Source organism: Pelobates fuscus, chromosome 11, assembly GCF_036172605.1.
Source record: "Pelobates fuscus isolate aPelFus1 chromosome 11, aPelFus1.pri, whole genome shotgun sequence".
In the NCBI taxonomy this organism is placed as follows: domain Eukaryota; kingdom Metazoa; phylum Chordata; class Amphibia; order Anura; family Pelobatidae; genus Pelobates; species Pelobates fuscus.
In genome coordinates, this window is record NC_086327.1 from 92,180,344 (window position 1) to 92,197,905 (window position 17,562).

A 17,562-nucleotide genomic window follows, 5' to 3' on the forward strand; every position below is an offset into this window, starting at 1 on the left:
ATCTTTACCATCCTGTATCCTTAGACGGGGATTATACCGTCCACGCTGAAAAAAGTAGAGCTCTTATATAGCTCTACCGTATGTGAGTGTTTTTCTTACAGTTACCGTGCACAAATATTTGCACTGTTATATACTGTATTGCACTATTATTTTTTTCTGTTTTATTATTTCGAGGTATTTTACCAACTATTCCTCGCAGAGGTGTATGTACGTATAATATTTTGGGCGCAGTATACGCCATATTTTATATCTTCTGTTTCACCATAACACAAGGTTTGGGAATCCTTGTATTGTATACAGTAGCCCCTATTGTTATTTTATGTTATAGCGAGCGCCTATATACCCTGTTTTTTCTTCATACATGCCGTTTTGCATCTTTTTTTTCCAATGAAAAATATTGATTATTTGCATTTTTGCATTTTTCAAATTCTGCCTTTCATAGCAGTTTTTACTAATAGTTTTTTTTTCCATTTGCCTTCCTATCTATCTTTGCATCTCTTATTAAATGCCTTTTCAAAAATGTTGGGCTGCTTGCTACAGTAAAATACAAAGCAGCTTAACGCTGTGTCTTGTTCCGTTTTATAGTAAGACATTAATGACACTTTACACATTTCGAAAAATAATATTAAATGTACACTTAATCACAGTAACTACAATAGCTGATGTAGTAGTTATGGTTCCTGGAGTTCCCTAACACCTTCCTCTGATATTGTGTCAAACAGTTGAAGCGGTCGATACAGCTGAAGCAGTCAAGAACGTCATTCTTTTTTTGTTATATCAATTATGTGTATATTTTTTAGCAGCATTTATTGGCTGACAATGACGATCTATGGATGCTGTTAAAAATTTGACAGCACTGATGTAGCTAAAATAGAAAGAGAACTTCCTCTTTAGCTATATCGAGGAGACCCAGTTTAGTGTCAAACCATTCATAAACAGTTTGATCTCTTACCAGCATGGCACCATAACTACTACAGCATGCTGTAGTGGTTTTCTTGCTTAGAATAACCCTTTAGAGGAATATTATTCCATATAGGAGCATTATTTTTATTTAACTTGTATATTCACTAATCGCGGACGTGTGGTCAATTGGCGAGCAAAAAATATTAAATATCCAAAGAGCTGTAATTGAAAAAAGTTACAAACTGGACTTTTTTTTATCACAGTTAAGCCTTTTTTTTTTATTATTATTATACCGTATAATTCCCCACAATTCACCATTTTATGTTTAATTCAAGAAAAAGGTTTTCATATCTTTTAGAAAATCAAATCTCTGTGGAAGCAGCGTTTTTGGAATTTTTGGGTCCTGATTTTGATAGCATTTAAAAACCAGTTAATAATTGATGATTTCAGAATTCTTCTTTTGCCCCTTACCATCATGACACACATACCAAGATGTTAAGATTTAACATTGCAGTTTTTCAGACATTTCCAAGACAATAAAACAATACAATTATAATTGAATCGATCATTTAGTTTTGAAATGCCAAAGAAAAGGAATCCAGCCATCTGAGTCTGAATGTGTACCTATGTCTCGTGCAAAAGGGTCTATAGTTCTATCCCCAGATTCACTGAACCGGAGCATAGAAGGCTCAATTAATACAAAAACTCATAATAGCAGTTGACGAGGAAAGAAAAAGTAGTGTTCTGTTTATATTGCAAGTTTCGATGTCAAGTTTTAACCAGGCAACTGTATTTACTGTGTGTGTAGGTACAATGGCCACTTACAACAATTAATTTAGATTTTGGTGAAATTTTCAGGAATCCAAATTCCAAAAAAACACCAGTAGATTCATTACAATTATTTCAGTTTTAAAATGAATAAAATGTAATATGCATGTGACAGCTTGTTGTTCCCGGATCAATTCTAGTGCCACTGCCACGTAGGATATTTAGATTTTCTCATTTTTGAAATACTTTCAAGTACTTTTCGTTCTTTTGGATCAACAGCAGCTCCATACATGTTCAAGGCAGAACATGGACTTATTTATTTTCCTAACCTAACTATGCATTACACATATCAGTATTATAAAATAGTTTTTATTATTTATTTCTATTTAATTTCATGACCAGAGATACTTTGTAATGTAGAATACTTTATAACCCCTCCCATCACGCAATATTTCCACAAACAAAATATAGAAATTCTATAAATTTATATTTTGTATTTTTTTTATATCTCTATTCTGCAGTTTTATTCATGTAATTACTGTTATGTTTAATCTACTGTGTTATCGTCTATTGAAAATAACTTTGTAGTGAAGGGTTTAAACGAAGACTCCAAACTTAATCACCAACACAGCACACTGCCATGGCTATGGTGCCAGAAGTGCCCTGGTGGCCTCACAAGATAAGTAGTGAAACCATTTGAGAATGGTGTAACAACTTACCTGGGTTCAACCGGTTGTCTGCCTCCACCTCCTCTGCAACTGGAAAGCCCTCAGCGAAGTAAGCAGTGCAGGGTGGTTTTCATTTGTTGAAAGTGGCCAGTTGACACTGCCCAGCATGGCTTAGGTCATGAAGGTGGTGGCAGGCTTTGTTTGGATGCTTAGAACGCACAAGGTCCATCATGGCACCATAATCACTACAGTGATCTGTAGTGGAAACGGTTTTTGGAGTGTTCCTTTAACCCCTTAATGACCAAGCTTCTGGAATAAAAGGGAATCATGACATGTCACACACGTCGTGTGTCCTTAAGGGGTTAAACCGAATGTATCTGATTAATTCTCAATCTCCTTGATCTTCAAGGGTGATTGTTAAGATGTATGGAAGTAACTGGTTGTAGTGTCATTCTAATAAGTGGTATTACAAGGTTGGTACAGAATATTAAGCTCTCGATTTTCACAGACAGATTTGGATAAACGTGACTCAATAGATGATTAGAAACCGTATGTTATATGATGTTCAGCAAGCCTACAAGGGAATGCAATTCACAAGCGTTATGGGTGCCAATTTTCCAAATCACTTTTTTATAGAGTGACACCAATTACATGGCCAGTCTGCTTCTATTGTAAAAGGATAATGAACACGTGTTTTATATCATTAACTAATTAAATCCAATATTTTATAACTGTGAGTGAATTACAGTTGATGAATTACAAAATATGAATTGCCAAGGCTAAAATCTGAATCTGGAGAAGAATACAGACAAGGATTTTATGAAATCCCTGAGATTATAAGTAAAAACCTTCAGAAAAAAAGAGGCATGCTCCTCTTTTCTAGAGATACCCACCAGAAACTGAAAATTTGCCCTTTAAAAGAGGAGAACCAAAAACCAGAAACCTATTTTCTTAGTAGGAGAGAAATGCAACACTTCTGGGCTGAGCTATTTTATTTTTGTAAGGAAAAATGCATATACAATATCTTTTAAGTAACTAGTTTAGTGGTTGGCAGACTGGGGTAGTATTGATCTAAGTAGAATAATGTGAAATGCGTTAGCATTCTTTGGGATGAATATTTGGTGCGTTTTTTTATTTTTCTTTCAAACATGAAGTGGTTGTATTCAAAGAATGAGAGCCAACTCTTTTCACAATTTAATATAACATGCAGAACTGTTCAACCAATCAGTTTCTACAGTTTTTAAAATAAAGTTCTTAGCAGTGCTAGTTTAACCGACATTATTTCATCATCCCTATATTTTACATTGTTGTCTGTTGAATAGATGCCTCAAGATTTGAGCAGTGGACAATGCATTGCCAAGCATTGGTTACTCACCCTCTGGCACTCGGGGGATTAAGTGAGTGATTTACAATATCCTATGTGTTGTGAGTTCAATGAAACAAGCTCGGAACTCCAGTTGCCTTCAGTCGGTGTACATTTTTTATAATATCTAGTGAATATAGCGCTGAATATAGTTTATGAAAAAATAAACATAAAGAGACACATTTTCTAATTTTGCTACAGAACAATATATATGTAAACTTCCTGTGTCGTAATTCTAACATCTGAATTCCACATATTGCAACATTACATATCAACCATTTCCTTTTGTAGGTTTAACTTGATTCTTTAAATCCAAATTGTTGCTTAACCCATGTGAGCTCCAGAGTAGTAGACAATGCATTGCTCACTCTCTGGCACTCAGGGTGTTAAGTAAATGATCCAGTTATAGTGAAGTGCAGCTGTGCAAATGCTTCCACTCTTCACCTATTGAACAGCTGGCAGTGAGGATGTACAGTTTGACATTAAATTAAGAGTATAATGGTTATAAATGAATTTCCATTAGTGTTTAGCAATGTCCCCTTTCTTTAGAATAATTTGCCTCTGCCAAGGTGCTAACTTTGTTTCATCGTAACCGAGTGTCCTTAGCTTTTCAGATTGTTCTTTTTCTTTTTCCTCCTCTTCTTTCCTCAACTTCTCCTTTTCTTTCCTAATGTGCAGAGAATAATAGCAGTTAAAAAATAATTTTTTAAAATACCAATCATAAGTTGGCAAGTTCTTAAAAGTTAAAAGTATAGTTGTGGACATGCTTTATACAAGTATATGTATAGCCTAATTTCCATTTGAGATGTATGTGGGCAATACGCGGATTTATAGCTGCAGCAATGTTTGCAATCCACTGCAACTGTAAGCACTATTGTGTAGGGAACAGTAATGGTGTACATGTTTGCACCATAAAGTAGACAACTGAGTAAGCTGTCATGGAGTGTTTCATTAAACTCAAATTTTATCTCTAATTTTAAATCCACAAATACTTTCACTGTATTTTGTTGAACAAAAATATTTTGTAGGTACTAAATACTGCATACTTAGACCACCCCACAAGACTTGCCGTTTTGAAGATGCTCTGACCCAGTTGTCTAGCCATCACTATTTGGTCCTTGTCAAAGTCATTCAGATCTTTTCACATGCCCATTTTTCCTGCTTCCAACACATGAAATTCAAGAACTGACTGTGCATTTGCTGGCTGATATATTCCACCCCTTGACAGGTGCCATAGCAGCAATATAATCAATGTTATTCACTTCACTTGTCAGTGTTTTTAATGTTTGGCTGATCAGTGTCAGTGCCACTGTATTTGGAGTTAATTATGTAGCACACTGTGGGGTTATTACAATGGGTGCAGGGTTAAAACAGCATGTTTTGGAATAAATACGGCAGGTGTGGAGTTCATAAAAATAGGTCAATGTTATACTCTGAATTCAATCAAAGTTGCTGTGTCAAAATGTGATTTATAGAAGATGTTAGGGTTTACGGTTGATTAGGGCATAGTGTTGTACTGGTTTTAGGATGGGTTTAAGTCAATATATGTGGAAAAAAACAATAAAACATAACATTGGTCTGAATCCCAAGCATCTTGTACATCTTGTATGTTAAATTCACAAAACAAACAAAAAACAAAACACATAACCCCTCCTTCCACCAAAATATAATTACATGTTAAGTGGAACTTACCGTTTCTGTTCTCTGTTACACGAACGTTGGAGAGAAAAAAAAAGAGAAAAAAAACGTTAAATCTCTTATAAAGAACTATAAAAACCTAACCATATATCTGTTTAGCTATCTCTGTCCCCAACAGTGGTTCTTAAGCCCTGAGTCAAAAACCAAAAAGGGTTCTTCAACTGGGTGCCTTAGAAAAATCACAGTAATAAGACCTCAGGCAACTGTTAACATTAAATAATTTACTGTAGCAGCATTGACATCTTTTGCAGATATGGTGAGAAGAAATGTTGACAGGTTCTCTCTGCATGAGAGGCACAGCAACCCTAAATTAGATTTTTTTTTCCTTCAACTTTCTTGGTCCTCACCAGAGAGATGTAGCTGAATATCCCTAGGCACAAAGTGAATTTGATTTTCCAAGAGCAGAAACCTTTTATTGTAGTACTTTTTTTTACATATCAGTGTTTCCAAGAAGACAAAAAAATTGTAAGTAAATATTAATCTCACCCAATTCTGCCTGTTTATGTCACGATGCCACAACACCAGAGTTGTAAGGAGCAATGACAACTTACTTAGCACAGTAGGAGACATCTATTAACTAACTGCAATAATAATATAATAGAGTGACTGACAAGGAACTGTGATATGCCGAGGCCACAGGAACATTCAAGGTGTTCCAAAAAGGAATCTGGTATCTGTTATGGTTATCTGGAGGCCGGATAAACCTCAACAATCTTCTTTGTTGGTGGTAATGTCACTTGATGTTACCCCTATGATGTGCTTCTCTCCTCTTTTCAAAGTTTTAAGTGATTTCTTTAGCAGGACTACCAAGAAGAGATGGTGGCAGCTCTCGAGGTTCAGAACCTTCATTGTGATGCAGTTATCTTTGACTAAGATTTCTGGAAAATATATTGCTTTATGGCAACTAGATTGTTTTGTAAAGTTCTACAAGGATTAAATAAAATAAATAAATGCTGAACGATATCTAATTTCTACTGGTTACACAATCACCCCTTTGTTAGCCATGACAGCGAAGCACCTGCTGCTTTTCCTAGATGTATACCTTATAGCCTGCACTAGCATCGTATAAACCTAGACCCATCAGGCGGTAGCTTATTTTGACTCATTAAAACTAATTCTTACTTCTCTTCTTCCATTTTCTTCCTTAAGATTTCTCTGCGCCATGCTGGCAAGGTAGACAAGCGTTCGGATTCTTCCTGGTCCTGTAACAGAAAAAGAATATAATAGAAACATCAGAATAATAAAGAAACATATATTTGTTACGCATTTACATTGTGTAGGACATTGATAAAACAGTGATATAGCTATATTATTATTAGACTCTTAGGTACATATTATACATTGACAAACTTCAAAGCTACATATAGCCATTGCAGTTGAAGTAGGTGGAAAAAAAATATGTTTTAAAAACAAAAAATTTAAATATTGATAAAAAATGTCCGGTATCTGTTAACAACAATAATCTATACCAATGCTGTAGATTATTGAAAGGCATATCATTTTATTTTTTTCCAAATTTGATATACCTTCCCTTCTTAGGTACCGTATGCTTACACATCATGTTTTCATGACCAACTAAGTAAAATGTTGTGTCTCATATAGCATTTAAAGATATACATATCTGTAAATATCTTAAATATTCTTTAATATAACAAAAATAAACGATTGTTACTATACTTTGATAAAATACTTTTTATTTGTAATTGTGAATATCATTATACATGCATATTTGCATAATGTTGTTATTGTATGTACACTGATAGACCATATGCTAAATATGTAATCTATTAACAAATACCTAAATAGTATTAATGTGTATTCCAGAAATTAAATTAGCATAAATTATATAACATTTCCCTGAACCATGCAAGGTTCCACACATATTTCAGAATTTAAATATTTTGGACACTCCTTCTTAACTTGAGGAAACACACAATCTAAGAAAGCTAGAAGATCCAAGTCTTTTAAAGGGATATTCTTCTTGCTTCATTTGAGTTTGTATGTTTGTTCAAAAGTCTTTCTTGACAGTTTAAAAAAAACAATAATTGCCAAGTCCTGTATGTCCCTTTAAAAAAAATAAAATGAAGTTTAATTTAATTTATTAATGGTAAAAATAACACTAATAAGAACAATTGATCATTTACTGTATTTGTTTTCTTAAATGTATTTTAATGATGATCATTAAAATGTGTTCATTGTAAGAACTCCCTAAACATGCACTTTAACACCCCCCCCCCCCCAGAGCACCTGATATTACCATCTTAGGTGATATTTTTTTTATTTTTATTTTGTACCAATTCAATGGACAAATAAGACATGGTAATGTTTCAAAGCAAATATTGAATTTAAACCGCTATTGATACTGCAGGGTGCAGTTTTTATTTCCTCTTCTTTCAAATAAATGTTTTTATTGAGCTTATTATCAAATACACAAAATCAGAAACAATACATGGGTGTAGTTTTAAGATTTAGTCAAATCTACCCTACCGGTGTTCAGATTAAATGGAATGTTATCACCTGATTCTTCAACCTTTTCTTTTTCTAAAGTAGGCTAACAGATTTTCAAGATATGTATGAGGACAGACGTATTAGCCACCTAAGGTGAAAGGATGCAACTGAATTGTTTGCATGATGCAAACGCTTGATTTTTTTTTTTCATTTTAATCTTGACTCCTCTTTTTTCCACTAACGGAAGGGTTAGAAATATTGGGATTTAAAATATATGGGAACATTAGAAAAATAGTTGAGATGTACATGTTACTTACCAACAACTGCAACCAAATTGGTGTTTCAGAAATGGTGCTGTAAAAGTGTGCTAGATCCTGTGCAGGGGTAACACTGCATACCGGCCAAGTGTCCCTATTTAACAGGGACAGTCTCTATTTTGAGTCCAATACCTATGACCCCCTTTTTTTATTCTAAGGTCTTTCTTGCACATTCAGATAACTCAATAATGGAGCTCCACTGCAATAATACTCACAGTAATGTGTCTTTAAACAAGAATAAATGTGTTTTGAAGTCGGTCTGTGTAAATAAGCTACATTGTTCATGTTCTCAATTACATTTTAGTTGCATAAATTGTTATTAGTTAATTACCTAAAATTTCTCATAAAGGCTGCCCTGGTCACATCCCCTGTCATACCCCTAAAATTAAAGTGTCACTCTTTGTCTATTTGATATTTTGGGAGGTATGCAACTGTCAACAATCATTGAATTGTATTCAATTTAGAGGACCCAGACTCCTACACCATAGTGATAGACAGTAACCCGCTGACATTTACCCAGCTGAACACTTCGGTTGATTGACTGGGTCATATCCCTTTCAATAAATGTCTCCAACCTGTTCAGTAGTGAGGTTTCATTCAATATTTAAAATCCGTTCTCTGAACAGATACTTCCCTGTTTTACACTCAACCTGTGCCTTTATTTTAACTTTCGCCTCAATTAATAAAACACATTTTAGCGCCCCCAATACCATCATCACAAATGTACTTTTATTTTAAGACATAACATATTTAGAACACAGAATGCATAACGAGAGCATATAAGCATTAAACTGGCAATTGTGTGCATAGATTGCAGTTAAGAATAAAAAAAATTGCTATTCATTTATTTGTTCACATTTTACAGAAATATTTGGGGGATAAACAAATTTCAGACATGAAATGCTTTTCCTTATTTTGCATTATCTCACATTAAAAATATTAGTATATAAATCAAAATATAATTTTTAATTGTACAGTAGGTATGATAAAAAACCCAGATAAATAAAAAAATGGTCAAATAACCTGCTAATGGTATTTTTAAAGGAACACTATAGTCACCATAACAACTACAGCTTATTGAATTTGGTTCTGGTGAGTAGAACCATTACTTTCAGGCTTTTTGCTGTAAACACTGTCTTTTCAGAGAAAATGCAGTGTTTACATTACAGCCTAGTGATAACTTCACTGGCCACTCCTCAAATGACTGTTAGAGATCCTTCCTGGGTCATGGCTGCCTAAAATGCATCCAAACATTCAGTATCTCCTCCCTCTGCATGCAGACACTGAACTTTCCTCACAGAGATTCATTGATTGAATTCATCTCTATGAGGAGATACGGATTGGCCAGGGCTATGTTTGAATCATGCTGGCTCTGCCCCTGATCTGCCTCTTTGTCAGTCTCAGTCAATCCTATGGGGAAGCACTGTGATTGGATCAGGCTACCACTTCTGATGATGTCAGCAGACTGCTTGTTTTTCTGAGTCTAACAGCATGCAGAGTTACAGTTTCAGGCTTGAATACAGTAAGAATTTCCTATATTTATGGAGGGATGAGGGGCCCAGGGGGGCTAGATGGTGGTTTTAACACTATAGGGTCAGGAATACATGTTTGTGTTCCTATACCCTATAGTGATCCTTTAAGGAACCTGACAACATTTCTAGGAAATGGAGCTTTCTAAAATATTAAATGCCATTATCATAATGTAAACATAATTCCTGCATGGGGCTCAATACCTACAGTAATGCAGTTCACTAAGCATATGTACTATAGTGGACATTGTTGCAGCCTGAAAAAAATCTATATAGTGTACTCATTGTGCTCCTCCTCTGTCTCCTCCCTTCATGGCTAATAGAATATACCAACAAAATAAGAAACCTTCCAATTACATTTCTAACAACTATTGCAATGTATGGGTACTATGTGATTTTTAAAATTGTATTTAATATTTTACTGGTGTTCTAGCATTCTTTCCTCCATGTTTTTACATGTTCTTGCCTCGTATTATCATGGATTTTGTTGCAAATAAATAACACGTTTCATATTGCAATTTATGTTGGTTTTTATTAAAAACTTTCACCTGTGGCCAAGTTCTTTACTCGCAGTAGTCTTTGGGTTTTTACACGTTTAATTAAAACATTTTCTTTTAATATTAGTTGAAGTATTTTTATAACTTCGGTCTAGTATACTTTTATGTTGTTTTTTTTTTTATATATATTATAGGTGCCTTCTTGGGGATTACTTTATTACTTTGCTCAATATGGGGTCTCTAGATAACATTTTCCAATGTCTATCTATAACGTTTTTCTATTTTCTCGTTGTTGAGTGTTGTATTGTGTAATTCAATTCAGCTGGAGGAGGAAAGAGGCCAATCAAAAGTGTTTAAAAGGACGCTGAAAAGCAGGGGGGATTTGAATTTGTGTTCTTTGACTTTTAACACATGAATGGTCTCAGAGGAAGTCTCCAAAAGGATGAAACACAAAGGACAACTTGCAATGACTTCTGTGATTATGCTTGCTGTTATTAACTTCAATGAAAGTGATAAATTGATCTGATTTTATTTATTTCCTTGCATTTTATTGCTTTGTCTATTTCCCCATTATCGATGGTTCCTTATTGGTGGGAGTGAATACTCCCCTTGGAAACCTTGAAATCTGGCCCGTATGAGGCACATCAAATAACTGGAAGAGATTCATAAATTTGGCATATTAAGTGTGAGCATATTATATTTTGTTATACACAGTTACGCACTATGTTTTGGCTTTCTGTTTTGACATTAATGCAATTTCCCCTACTATTGTTATATATGTGTTTGAAGACCAGAGGAAGTCTTTGGGGTACTCCCTTTAGTGTTATTTATTTTTTATTTGATATTCACTGTTTTGCACTTTTGTTGTGATTGTCACATTGTAAAAACCATTAAGCTGCAAGGTGAAATTAAATACTGAAACAACAGAGAATTAATTGGAGGTTTAAGGTATAAATCCTCTATATAATGAGTTGGAAGGAAATGGTTAATCATGTATTTCAACCTAGCTGAACACCACATAAGATATTTAGGTCACACATATAACCTGCCTGGTCTCTCTGGTTTCAACATCAGCTAATTAGCAGCCAAACAGGAAAGAGAGCTCAGGTGCATCATAGTACATATTATCAAGAGACCATTAATGAAAATGTGAATTTGTTATTGAATGTATCTAAAAAGATGCTGAACATATGAAAAGAACACTCTATGGCCCAGAGGTAGGCAACCTTCGGCACGCTAGATGTGGAGAACTACATCCCCCCTGATGCTTTGCCAGCATTAGCGTTATAAAAGTATCATGGGAGATGTAGTCCACAACATCTGGAGTGCCGAACGTTGCCTATCCAACCCTATGCAATGGGTAGCACTAAAACTACATTAAACTTCTACAAAGCTTTGACAATTTTTTAATTAATTAAGATGCTCTGCCATTGTTCTACAGATTAAAACAGCCATCATTAACAGTTGCTTTATTTATTAATTCCATTAAACCATATTCCAGTATTTAATTGGGGGTGAGTTAGGGAATTTACAAACATTTGAACCAAAATACATCATTAAAAAAACTAGCCAACATTTATGTGTCGTTTCAATATTTTGTTATTTTCGTTAATATTTTTTGCATATTGTGTTTTCTGATTTTTCCCCATAGTATATAAATAATGCAAATTGGGGCAAGTTGCTCTCATTGTACTCTTTGTAGTTCCAATATAACAGTGGGTCTCAATGGCAATCAATCACCTTTCATACATTGTGTGTTGTAAGGAGAATTTCTGTCTACAAGGTAACATACTTTTCTTTGTTTCAACTCAACCAATACAAACAAGTCAAAGACAAAGTCCAAAGTTTTTTTATTTATTTGCGAAATAAATCTTTAAACAGACATAGAATGTAAAATCAAAACCAAGCCAGACTGAAATTTATGAGTGTGATACAATAATTATTTTAATTCTAATAAAATGTACTATAAGTGCCCTACGAAATACGGAGAGAATTATTGAATTGAAAACACTGCAAGCACTAAGCTATGGATTTGTAACAAGAAATATAGGAATTTATTTGGATTGCTCCCTTCTTGACCTCTAAGGAGAAAAAAGGGGAGGTATCCCGGCAATTAACCGTCCAAATTTCACCGGTAACAATTCCTAAAAACCACTAGATTATTTTCAAAGCCCTAGGCTAACTCCGCTCATTCTACACTTTATTGTTACTAAGGTCACTCCATCTTTAAATACTTAACTCAGCGAATGAAATAATATATATAGTCAAGAAAAAAATCCGAACACTAATTCTATTTAAACTCATTGGTGTTCGTCAACAGTACTGTATTGCAGGGGATTGTTAAGGAAGGAACATCCGAGGTGTATTTTTTCCTGTTAAAACTTTGTAAAACCTTTATTTAATAAATATCAACAGTATATTCAATATATTATTTTCTATCCTTCCCCTCTTTGTTATTGGTGCCTTCTCCAAAAGTAACTGATTTGATCATCCTTCATTCGTAACATTAAATCTCCAAACTCTTTTAAACATTTGTATCTATAACATAAACATAGAAGAGCCATATCTTTGGTGGCACTCCATACACGAGAATATTCAGATTTATATAAAGAGGATGTGTGTACAAGTCTCTAGATAACTTAAACGCTCTAAAATGTTGACGTCAATGGAAAACTAACATTTTAGGCAATCATACTGATATGTAAAGTCATTACTTTGTAATACAGAGTAATATTTTTTAAATACAGGTAGCAACTTGCATCAAGCCTTTAACATATTACTCTAAAGCTCTCCAAAGCATTGAGATTGCAATTCTTCTAACCGGTTTCAGTTAGCATTTCATAATCAGAAACGTGAAGATGGTGGTAGCTTTCTGTCTAGGGGTATTAGGAACATCAGATTTTTATGTTTCTAAGTTTGTGTCTGGTAAGCACTACTTAACATAACTTAACAAGCTTGATCAGGATAACTTCTAATCACGGTGACTGCCCAAGAAAGGGATAAACACCATCCTGACAAGCCATTAGGGTTGTTGAATACAACTCTTAAGAATGACAAACCTGGCACATATATTGTTATACAGCGGGACTAGGTAAGACTAAAATACTTTCAAAGTTAAAAACAAAATACAAATCTTTCAAACCATAAAACACACATTTTTCGAATGCTAATAATGTATGCACACCAAAAAAAAAAAAAATCATATTTACTACTTTATCGTTCCTGCCCGAAATATCTAGCTATAAACACGAGTGCCAGCTCTATATTTCTGTTTACTGATAAGAGAACACATTTACCTGTTACATCTCCACCATCGTCAAGTTATGTTTTACACAATCTTCTCAATTTTTTCCACTTGGATATTTTATTCTACATCTTATAAGCCCTAGAGCACTCTTCCACACAGTGTTTCTTACCGATCATGCAGAATGTGTGTTGCCTGATTTAATCATTTATTTTATTAAACGTTATTATGCCAAAATGGATATAATTTAGTTATACATGTTTTTAAAAATAAGATATATAGAATAACCAGCTGCTTTAAAAAGATGGTGGTTGTCAAAGATTAATTAATATATTTTTGAAATCTGTATTTTATTGAATATTTTCAAATACTGTACAACACAACTTTGGTCAAAGACTTTTAAGCAATATTTATACCAGTACTACTAAGCCTGATTTTAATTAAAGGGAAACATAATATTATTATATTCATGAATAGCTTTTGGTTTGTTTTTTTGGGATGGGGGGTGCATCTCAAGATAAATTCCATTGGTTTTTTTTGTTTGTTTGTTTTTTTTACTATGTTGGTGCTCAATTTAATCTGATAGTAATTATTTCTGAACAAACAAAAAATGTACCATATAGATTTTTAGACACATTTTGAAAGAATGCTCCCTTGTTTTTCTCACTAGACAAATCTGCACCTTCCTGAAATAGCCTCCTGTCTTGTGTTAAGTAAAACATACTGCGTGGCGGTTAACACGATGCGTCACGTGCAATAGCTTGCTTTGCTTATGGTAAATCATTTACCACAGGGAAATATTTACTGGAATAAATGGTCAGAAAAGAGCTCATATATCAAACATTTCCGCTTCTTTTTCTTTCCAAAATGAAAAACTGCGATCAATATATCGACATATATCATCATTCGTAAACTCTCCAAGTTCTGACACCAACTGGATAGAGTCCTTTCTAATTTTTGACATTGGTGCAAGTTCTTCTGGAGTGGCTAAACTTTCTTTCACTTTCATTTCTGGGACCACTTGAGGCTCTTGATAAGATTTTTTGGGGGTTACAGTCTCCTCTAGTGGTCCAGTTTCTCTTATGTCTTCTAAGACCCCCACCACACTATCTCCAAAAAACTGCTGCTTTAGGTCTTCAAATCCATCAGTCCAATCCCTCTTCCCCAACTCTATTTCTTCCATTACTACTTTGTGAAAGTTTCTAATCAGCTCCCAACTATGACTGCCAAGACGGTCAAACATTTCATAACATAATATGTGTCGAAATTTTCGCTCTTCTCTTGACATTGTCATTTCTAATAACTGGAAATAGCCCAACATGAAGAGATCTAATGTTAGACTTGAATACTCTACTGGAGATCCATTGACATGTGGTAGAAAATGTTCAGGCCAGTAAAGCATATTTGCTCGGCTCAGACGACGTATTTGCCTTGTTGGAACTTGGCATATAATATTTCTCCAATGGCTAATTAACTTCCCAACTACTTGCCTTTGCTTCATAAAATAAAGAAGCCGATCATCATCACTTGGCCCCTTGGATATTTTTGCCCTTGTATCATCACTGTCGGGAACATTTGTCTCACTTCTCAATTCGGCATCAATAGTGTCACTGGACCCTTTCTTTTTTGTATTATTGTTTTTAATGGACTCTGTGAACGTCCACTTTTTCCAATGGTCAAGAAAAAGATAAACAATTCTTTCCTTTCTCATATCAATGTAATCTTGAACACAACTGAGTTCTGTCTGTACAGGAAGACTTCGCGTCATTTGATCAGGGCTAAACAAAGGCTCCCCAAATGTCCCTATTATAGTGGATTGGTCATTTGTTTCTAGTTCCCTTGGAAAAATATCCTCATCCTGGTAAGTTAGTTGGGCATGGGATAAAATGATGGGTGGCTCCTCGTGGTGTGTAGACATATTGTCATTTAAAACATGAAATGGCTCTGTACTTGTTATGTAGTCTTCCTCTAAGATTGGTTCCCTTCCATAGCTGTATGGAGTGGTCCCTACTGGTAATGATCTTTTCCTTTTATATATTCTGTTTGAATCTTCACAAGCACTTTGATGCTGAGTAGATAATTCATAATTAGCCTTTAGATTTTTCACAGAAACACCACATTGCTTTATTTCCTTTTCAACCTCCTCTCTTGTGGAACTAAATGATTGAGATCTACCAATAGTTGTTCCACTATCTTTTGAGGTGTGTTGGGGCTGCTCAGTTTGGTCTCGACTCACCAAGTCTGAAAGATCAGCTTCTTTTCCACCGAGTGTTGCCAAGAGTATGGCCATGCTTTTTAAAAGGGTGGAAATCTTGCTACACCAAGCTGGGAGATCATCAGCCCTACCTTGCATCTGCTTTGGATTAACAGTGAAGTGCTCCTGGGACAAAGCAGCAGACACAGGAAGCAGTTGTTGTAGTTCATGTTCCAGTTGTTCAAGTTCAGTCTCTACCTTCTGGACTTTGTGCATCACTTGAAGGTTCTCGATTTGTTTTTCAATACGATTAATATCATCCTCTGTCATTAGCTCTCCAAAGGGTCCCAAAATAGCATTGTGTGCATGGGAATATCTCCATCCTTCAGGGTTATAATAACTACCGGCCTCAAACTATGGCAGAGAAAAAAAAACAGAGGGAAAAAAATCCCTCAGGATACAGGATACTTTCCTTTCTTTGCACTCATAAATTCTACATGTTTTTAGTGGTGTAATGGCATTGTGGAACACGTCTTGTGGTTCTCTGAACTACAAACTAATTATCGAGGCAAGTAGACAGACTTATAGTACATACCATCAATGTTCTGGTTAACACTTCCCTTAATCATGCAGAGTCTCATTTTGTTATAGAAACAAGCACAAAATATTTGATGCTCATGAGGATGACTGGTAAAGATGATCATGTTAAGTAGCAGATCACGCAATTACACCACTAAATGACCATGTAAACCATTTAAACTTGCAGTATATAAAGTATACACACACGGCATATATTTTTATGTGTAGTGCAGAATTGATTGTGCAATTATATTGTCCAAGTTAAACCCTCTTCAATAAAGACAGCATGGCAATGATGGAACCCAGTAATTTTATGGAAATACAATATACTGCAATTTAAATGCCTCGTCAGAAATAAAAAGAAAGATTTAGTCATGCCCACACCATGCAAATTCAGAAAAGCAGAAAAGCACTACAAATATGCTTGTTGGATTCCTAGTTTTTCCACAATGAATATGACCTCGATTTAATATTGTTGGATAGGCTTATATTTTGTGGAGGTTTATTCAAAGGAACTGTTGAAATGAAATGAGGGCAATATAGCCAACTTTTAAAACTCTCCAATTTGAGATATTTTGGCCTCAGTTTTAAAAATATCTCCACAATCCCTTCTTTACTGAACACATCCTAGCTCTACAGACAACAGAATTGTATCTTAAAGGGACACTCTAAACCACTTCATCTTAATTAAGGGATTTTGGTGCATAGACCCTGCCATTTCTTTCAGATAATGTACAACATTGCCATTTCTGAGAAATGGAATTGTTGGAAGTCATCAGACTTTAGGAGACTCTTCCTCCTTAAGACCTTTAAAAAAAAAGATCTTCACATTCGACACCGTCATGCCGAGCATGATGACACCAAATGCGTCCATTCCTTCTCAATGGATTCAATGTTTCTTGATGAAAAGCATTTTTTTTGTCCACTTATGTGTCTAAAACTTCTCCATGCACTAGAATAAACAAAAGTCACCATTAATGATGACTTCATTGGAAACCGAGAGGCTGCAAGAGCAAACCTTACTGGTGCTGGAATAAAGAGCATTGTTTTTCCTTTAAAAAACAAACAACAAAAAAAAAAAACAGAGGGCTTGTCAATATAAACATACCAGGAGCAATAGTAAAATAAATATATTTTATGTTAAAGTTACAGTCTTCCTTTTAACCACTTGAATGCATTCTCATATATTCGCAATGAATATATAATATTGTTTGTTGCTTCTATTTCATCAAATTTTCTCCCACATGCCCGATGCTTGGCTTTGTTTAAAATCTGCATGAAACTCATTAGGGCTGAATATTTTGCCAAGTTTGGGTTATTTGCTCCATTTTAGGAAATTTCTGTCTTTGATAAG

The 17,562-nt window shown here is 34.6% G+C and overlaps 1 protein-coding gene across 1 annotated transcript in view; it reads right to left on the minus strand.

The window, feature by feature from the left end:
- Nucleotides 1–2,707: 2,707 nt before the first annotated feature.
- ESPN (espin) overlaps nucleotides 2,708–17,562 on the minus strand; it is a 223,353-nt gene continuing 208,498 nt past the window's right edge. Inside the window, exons 13-15 of the mRNA XM_063436450.1 lie at nucleotides 6,523–6,602; nucleotides 5,395–5,406; nucleotides 2,708–4,369 (exon numbers count right to left, since the gene is read on the minus strand). Of these exons, the coding sequence (XP_063292520.1) occupies nucleotides 4,222–4,369; nucleotides 5,395–5,406; nucleotides 6,523–6,602 (240 nt within the window). The 3' untranslated portion in view covers nucleotides 2,708–4,221. The remainder of the gene's footprint in view (nucleotides 4,370–5,394; nucleotides 5,407–6,522; nucleotides 6,603–17,562) is intronic.